Source organism: Calidris pugnax, unplaced genomic scaffold (genome assembly GCF_001431845.1).
Source record: "Calidris pugnax isolate Ruff unplaced genomic scaffold, ASM143184v1 scaffold52, whole genome shotgun sequence".
In the NCBI taxonomy this organism is placed as follows: Eukaryota; Metazoa; Chordata; class Aves; order Charadriiformes; family Scolopacidae; genus Calidris; species Calidris pugnax.
This window is the reverse complement of record NW_015090811.1, coordinates 5,201,903-5,209,826: the sequence shown is the minus strand read 5'-3', so window position 1 is coordinate 5,209,826 and position 7,924 is coordinate 5,201,903. Positions and strand designations below refer to the sequence as shown.

Sequence of the window (7,924 nt, the reverse complement as noted above, 5' to 3'; positions counted from 1 at the left end):
GGCCGCCATTTTTAGTGAGGGCTGAGAGGGGGGGCGGCCGCCATCTTCAGCGAGGGCAGAGGAGGAGCGGCTGCTCGTGAAATGGAGACCAGGAACAGGCCCCTCAGCCCCGGGGAGGGGAGAGGAGAAGGTAAATCGCCCCGGCATGGCTCGCCCCGGGCCCGTCCGGCGCCGGGCCCGTGAGGTGAATGACGGCTGGGCCCCAAGGGGGACTGGGACACAAAGGCAAGGCGTCAGCACCGAGCTTTTAATCAGAGTCCGCTTAAAACAACAAACGCCAAGGGCTGCCAAGGAGTTCAAAAAGCACCGGTAGTTTATACATTCGATACAGCACCGTGAAAGAGTGGAGGAAGATGAGGACAACCACAAACAATGAGAATCAAGGACACTGAATAAGCATTATATTACAGAGAACACACCACCAACTCACTACAGTTCAAGTTCCTGCAGTGATTAGTAGGATTTAAATTTTGAAGTCAACACCGTCTTTCATATAAAAATTCTTTTGTTCAGTAACATGATCCAGAAAGATGAAATACACAACACACATCTAACCTGAAGGCTTGAAAAGTCTGAAAAGCGAGGAATAAAATACAAATTACTTCCGAAATACAAAATACTTCCCAAACACAAAATACTTCCCCAACCCATCTCACGATTTTGTATAGCTTTTAGTTAGAATAGTGTTCCTGAAGCCGATGAACTTTGCAGATGTGTGTAATGAGTAATTTGAGCTTGATACGCTTATTGTCTCAGAGAAAAAAAAAATAATATTGGCAAATTTCCGATGTCTCCAGTTCCTTTCTCTGGCTCCAGAGGCTGAAGTGCTCCAGCGACAGGGTTAAAGCCGACCCAAGGCTCTGGCTGCATCCACGTGCTCTGGGTTCACCTGGGTTCAGCCATGTCCCAGCACTGACCTTCCCCTCACACGCTCCACAGAAATAAACCCAACTCTTCCCTTCCAGGGGAACAACACGCTGTCCTTGAGGTGTGTGGTCATTCCTTGCAGCCTTCCAGCTTCTAGGCAGACTCCACTCGCTGCCAATTTTTTCTACTACTTAATATCTTTCTTGTTTTAGCATGTGGAAGCCAATATCCTGCTTGTGTTCCTGCTAAGGCAAAGTCAGACCAGCTACTCCTATACATTTCCATTGACTTTGATACACGTTGAAAAGCTTACATTAACATTAGTCCCTTATTTATAAAATCCAACCTAAGCTACACTTGTATATATTCCTCATTTGATGCTGTGGGGTGCATTTTGGTTAGGAATTATTTGGCTTCATAACATTCTTATGGGGTATTTTCATCCCTGGTTTAGAGATCAGAAATAACACAAGTCAAAGTGAGACAAAGCTTTTCAGGAGTCAAGGAGCAAGTTTTTTGTATCAAAGGGCTCTGTACTTTTGCAAGAGACCAACCTTTCCTGTACAGGAGACAATGCTGTTCTCTACAAACATACACACTTCTTAAGCCCGCTTACTTATTTTTTGGGGGTTTTAAAATGTTTTTTCCACTTCTTGTCACTTGTCCTCTGGAACAGCTTTGTCTCCAGAGCTCAGCTGCGCTGTTCCACCTGGGTGTCATCACCAAGAGCAGGGCTTTAAGAAAACCAGCAGCCCCCCTCTCAGGAAATTATAACATAATTCTTTTTAGTGCTTTGTTAATGATACCATTACTACCGTTTTTAGCCAGCCAGGATGAATGTGTTCAAAATAGGAAACCAGCAATTCTACTACAGACATTCATTCTCTATACAACAGACTAATAAAATGCATTTGGGACACCATCAGGTTGCCCTCCTCAGTGACTACACACAAGATTTAGTAATAAATCAGCATTTCCAAATGACAAAAAATGGTCTTGCCTCCTACAAAGAAACACACGCTAACTAGTCCTTGGCTTTAACAATCAAATGCAAAGACCCTTGAAGATGGTAACACCAAATCTCAGCCATCAAGAAATGTTTCATATGTTGATTTTATCTATACAAAGCTTGCATTAGACAATCTTACATTACAAATTTACAATCAATGCAGAAAGAAATGTAAACTCCACCACTAATTTTCAGGTGATTTCAGCCTGATAATTATCACCATCTAAATGGCCTCACCCTTTTATCTGTCCAAGGATCCGTTCAGAAATATAGAAGGAATCATAAAAATTCACTTTTAAAGATTGTGATGGCAGGACAGTGCTATCTAATCTGAAGAGATGCGTGAAACCATTTGAAAGTGATAAAGATAATAAAAGTTTAGTACTGTATCAGTGATTTAAGCCAGTATACAGGAGAAGTTTAAAATTTAGACAATTAAAATAACTCCTCAAATTACTAGCCGTGGAAAGGTAGTTATAAATATACAGAATAATATAAACTCATAGAAGCTTGCTCTAAATGAGGTTGGTGACATTCATCATTTCAGCGAGAGCTAAATCAGGGTTTTAGATATGGAAGTCACAGCCTTTGTACGTTCTCAGCTGGATCACCCTGCAAATTCCCTTACAATTACTTCTTAAAAGATAATCTACACACAAGCAAAGTGATTTCCTTGGTGCATTAAAAGATAGGAACCGAAGGCAAATAAAGGAGACAAAAATCAGGTGGGAGGCCTGTAGTAAATGCGTGGAGGAGAGGGCTGTTGGACAGTCCCACAGACAGGAGCTGAAATTAAACACTCAACAAAGAAACAGGATGATGAAGTGTGATAAGGTACTCCAAGAGAAAAACAGGACAATTTTAAAAGCTTATCAAAAGTGTGAGGTGGGGAACACAGGCTGGTATATGAATTTGCAGAGGTCCATGCCTGGGAAATTTTTGGGAACATCCTTATCTTTGCTGGTGCAATTTGCTAAACATCAGCACAAGGACCTGCTGCCAGATGGGTAATGGGGGCTGGATACGTGGCTGAGATCACCGTGGCATTACTTAAGCATGGACCTAGATGTGGGCTTTTTTCCCCCCTTTTTCAGCTCCAGAGCTGCTCTCCTACATCAGGTGTGAAAGCTTGGGATGACCGTGAGAACTGCTATCACAACATGCAACTACTCCCCCCGTCCCTCCCCCCGAAATCTGACCCATCACACTGTAAATGTGATTATTCCTCTGGAAACCCCTAGGTCAGGAAATTCACACCACCAAGCTCTTACACATGCTTTGCTGATATAAAGAGAAAAACATTAGAATTGTGTAATTGCTGTGAAAATCGTATTTAATATCACATTTTAGTGACTGGAAATCAATTCCAATTCTAACAAATCGATGACAGGGAAAGTAATCAAGCCGTCTCATGTATCTGAAGATGACTTAAAAGATCTTTCTCATTTCCAAACCTCATTAAGCAATCGGTACATTTGTGAGGCAAGTCTGCCGAGTGCCTGAAATCCAAATGAGTTTTAAGGTCTTCGATCTGTCCTGTCGAATATTCACAGTATTGACACAAATAAATCCCTTCAGATAAATGAGAGCTCAAATGCTTGCAATACTCCAACATACCTGAAAAGCCCTTCCCACAGTCATCGCAAACGTGGGGGAATATTTTGGTGTGTTCGATGGCCACGTGCCTGTTGACGTTGGTGTGCAGCCTGCTCCGGAAGCCGCACACTTGGCACACAAAGAAGTTTTTGCACTTGTCAAAAGTGATTTTGTTGATGAGGCTGTACTGCCCTCGCTCCTTGCTGTGGTAGCTGTCGCTCAGCTCGATCAGCCGACAGGCGTGTTCGTTCACCACGTGGCTGTGCAGATCTTCGGGGTCGTTGGTTTCGTGCTCGCAGAACTGGCAGAGGTACTGCTCGTCGCAGCTGTGCTCCTGGAAGTGCAGGTACAGCTCGCTGCTGGAGGAGAACTGCATGTCACACTGCTCGCACCAGTAGAGGTGGTCGTTGAAGTGAGTGTCTGCTATGTGCTGGCTCAGGTTCTCGAATATCACCGTCTTGTAATCGCAGTATTTACAGATGTAGGGATCCTCCTCGTGGAGTTTGACGTGTTCGATGAGCTGCACTTTGCTGGAGAAGCTCTCCTTACAAACTTTGCAGACGTGGGTGTCCGCGCACGTCTTGTGCTTCAGGATCATGTGCTGCTTTAAATCAGAAAAATACTTGCTATTAAACTCACAGAGCTCACACTTGTACAAGCCGCTGCTGTTGGCTCTCAGCAAAGGCCATTTCTGTTGAGCCGTGATATTCAGCGCCTGGTTCTTCTCAAAGATTTTACAGGTTTCCAGAGGGATTTCCTCTAGGTCCTCAGCTTCCAGCTTCTCGGGTGACACGGTCTGTGTCTCTATATCGTGAACTTCCACGGCGTTCACTTCTGTCGTGGAGATTTCTACAGTTTGAATATCGAGGGGTTTCTCCTCTTCCGTAGGGCTGTCACTGAATATAGGCGAATCGCACAAGTCCCTGCACATCCCGTTATTAGTACCTTTATCTGCAGGGGGAAATACATCATGAAAACAATTAAGAACAACCCTGCTATACACCTGGGTCCTTATTTAACTTTTTAGTTAGTTGTAGCAGCTTACAAATGCAAAAAGCAGTTATTTTCCCCTCAGCCAGACTATATATTATGTTTAACTAACAGATAAATAACATAAACTACAAATCCTTCGCTTCTTCTATCAAAGCAAAAGTTACATTAAAAGCCAGCAGCCGTGCTCTCCAGCTTCCCAGCACCTGAGATACAAACAAATCCACATTTACCTCTACCTTTATCCTTCTTTTTAGGCTCTGAGTAGTGCAACCCCACGACGTTTGAATGGGACCCGCTCCAGTGCGAGGTGCCGGCGTGCACTGGGCTCCCATCATCGTCCGTGTCGAGGCTCTGCACGGGGTTGTGGAATCTACCTGCAGAGAGAAAACAAGCATTTTCTTGTCATCCTTTGCCTCTCACTAGAATCGCCATGACTCTTTAACCATAGGTCTTATTTACTATTTATTCTAGTTGCACGAATTTATGTTTATACGCTAATCGCATCACAGCTCGCATTAAAGAAAGCAGCAATAAATACTAAATATACTATCATTACTAAGTATACTATTATTTCCATACATACAGAAAACAACAAAAGAATTCAAAATGTCACAACTCTGTCTTTAAAGTTTCAGCAAAAGTAGTCCGTTGATTACATTTGAAGTTTTTTCCAGTACAAATTTTTTGTATTTTTGTAAAGACACAATTTAAAAAAATATTCTTAAATATTTATGGACACTTTAAAATATAACGCTTTCTAAGACTTCTGCAGACTTGATGGCTAATAAATTAGAGTGAAAAGAAAATTAAATCTAATAGAAATCCACCCTTCCATTTGCACTGCTAAACTTTACATACACCAGTGGATGTTTCATGAAAAGGTATTTTGTTTTCCATAACTACAAGTACAGCTCAAGGCAACTGCTGGTAAATTCCATAGGAACTGTTAGGTTATTTACATCAGCTTTATGTTACCTTGCTAGCAGATGTTTAGATAAAGAAGTCTGATCATTATAAATGCTGTGAAATCGAATGATCTTTTAGCTGTCATTTTTTACTTTGAAAATCACATTTTGATTATAGCAATTAAACAAACTTCCACCAGTTCTAAGGTACGTGAGATCACAACGATGCTCACAAGTCACCCACTACATCATTTATATTCTACTTAATTGTATCAGTAAGAGTGTGACACACTTCGTAAAGAACTACAGAACACCACCCCAAAATGTGTGTCTTACCTCTGTTTTCAGAATACTTTATATCTGGCTGTTTCATAAAACAGACGCTATAGCAGTGGTCTGAGAATATTCCACTGTTGTCTATGTATTTGCTTGCACCTGAAGAATCTTAAAAAAGAAGAAAACTAGTAAGTTTTAATAGCAAGACATGACTGCAGCTACATATGTATTTAGTGTGCGCCAAAATTCTCTTCGCTGGCTGCATTTTTAATTCTTGTGCTGGGAGAACTCTGTGCTGGTCTGATGTTTAGAGTCTCAGATATAATCATTATCAAACTGCTCCCGCTGGAGACAGTGACAGGAGCACAGCTGGGCCAGTGCTGACCATTTCTGGACACCTCCACTTTTACTAAATTCCTCCCCTTGTGTGTTAGGAGAATCATCTTCATTTTACAGCTTGAGCAAGTTTCCCAGTTTGTGGGGAGTAGGGAACAGAACAGCCCACACGCACTGACCCACAGTGTCTGAAGAGCAGAGCAGGTACTCAATACATTCGGACCAAAACTTCTTATCCCACCCTTTGTGTTACCAATTCTCCATGTATTAGCACATGTAATCCCCTCCCGTAACACAGCAATTATTTTGAGTAAAAAAAACAAACTAAAGTGCACATAACTCAAGCTCCAGACTGACCTGAATATCGAGAAGGGTGTAGAGTCTTCCTTTTCCTCTTTTTAGGATGTTCGTTCATTTTGAACAGCCTAAATCAACTGTAAAGTGAAAACATCCAAGCGTTAGGCAGCCTTGTTTGTAGGCAGTTTGTCTTTTGTTACTTTATGAAACAACACAAACATTTTGTAAACCCTCAGGTTAAAGACAAGAGGTTAATTCCTACTCCCCTTCCTTGTCCCCTTCTCCAGCCCATTTTGTTACACGGAATATGAAATTCACACAAGAACCCATGTCCTTTCACATTCCTGCCCTGGACCAGGAGAAGGGTCACCATGAAGACAGACAGGGCTTCAGGTACTCACGTAACCTACGAGGCAGCTCTTCTGCACCCTCTTCCTTCTGTCAGAGATCAGATATTCCAAGGCACAGCCCTTCAGGTGACATTTTAATGTGGAAACATTAACAAAAGCCATGCTCTCTTACCAAAAATCCCTGAATCTTCAGTATCGGCAAGCAGAGCAGCTAAGGGGCTGGTGGCTGGACAGCTTCCAAACGTAGCAAATACATCAGCTTGAGATTGTTATCTAGAGGGACAGCTAAGGGGCTGGTGGCTGGACAGCTTCCAAATGTAGCAAATGCATCAGCTTGAGATTGTTATCTACGGTGGGACAACATTTTAAAACACTTTAAAAACTTGAGCACAAAATAAAAAATGAAAACAGATCCAGATATGCAAGTACTACAAAAAACGAAGCTATGGAAATCGAAGGTAGAAAACAACATTAAAAACTGGTATTAACGTTGACTTAGAGTATCCAAATTAATAAAGTAGATTGCATTAGAGTATTTGTTTTCCTTTTGTTCCAGGTCACTTGGCTTTTGCCGCACTTGGCAGCTCCCAACAAGGGAAAAACAGATGGAGACACCAGAAATACTTGAGCTGTGTATCGGCCGCAGTGGCTGAGGAGGAGGAAGGGCTGCAGCGGGGTTTATCTGCTGGGCTTTACCTGCAGCACCACAGCACCCCCAAAGCCAATGCCATCTGAGGTGACAGCGGGGGAAAAAAGCCCCTCACCGAGCAACGCTCTCCTCAGGAGATGAAATAATTTGTCCAAATTAAGATTTTTAAGAGGAGAATAACATGGAAAAGACAAGGGCTTCTGATGTTACATGGCGGTCCGTAAGTACCAAGCACCCTCCCCGCTTCTCCCCGCTGGGAGGGGGGACCCCGCAGCTCCCCGCAACCAGCCTCCCCCCCGTCAGGGCGGCTCAGCCTCTTCCCCAAGGATTGGTGACTCCTCTCCGGCGGCTTTCCCCGGGACACCCCTCAGAACGACCGGGCTCGACAAGGCCCTACCCGCGGGAGGTGCCCGCTGCCCCCCGCCGAGGCCTGCGCGGAGGCCGGAGCCGCAGCGGGAACGGCGGGCGGGAGCGCCCCTCAGGCGAGGGCCAGGCGGGGAGCGGGCCCGGGATGGCCGCAGGCCCTGCCCCGCCGCAGCCTGAGTCAGCCCCCGCCGGCGGCGGCGGCAGGGGACGGGCCCTTCGCCTCAGGGCGCCGGGTTCGCGCTTCAAATGGCGGCGGCGGGGCCGGGGCTAAGATGGGGGC

The 7,924-nt window shown here is 44.3% G+C and overlaps 1 protein-coding gene across 2 annotated transcripts; it reads right to left on the bottom strand.

The window, feature by feature from the left end:
- Positions 1-233: 233 nt before the first annotated feature.
- Positions 234-7,698, bottom strand: ZNF639 (zinc finger protein 639). Of its 2 annotated transcripts, none has more exons than XM_014938805.1 (6): positions 7,676-7,698; positions 6,802-6,902; positions 6,340-6,416; positions 5,707-5,814; positions 4,702-4,839; positions 234-4,423 (listed from the first exon to the last, which is right to left on the bottom strand). In XM_014938805.1, exons 3-6 carry the CDS (start codon positions 6,395-6,397, stop codon positions 3,276-3,278), a joined length of 1,452 nt encoding a protein of 483 aa, XP_014794291.1. In that variant the 5' UTR covers positions 6,398-6,416; positions 6,802-6,902; positions 7,676-7,698; the 3' UTR covers positions 234-3,275. The 2 variants fall into 2 exon arrangements, with proteins under 2 accessions (XP_014794291.1, XP_014794290.1); XM_014938804.1 differs by having other exon boundaries at positions 4,696-4,839; positions 7,676-7,697.
- Between the last annotated feature and the right edge of the window lie 226 nt (positions 7,699-7,924).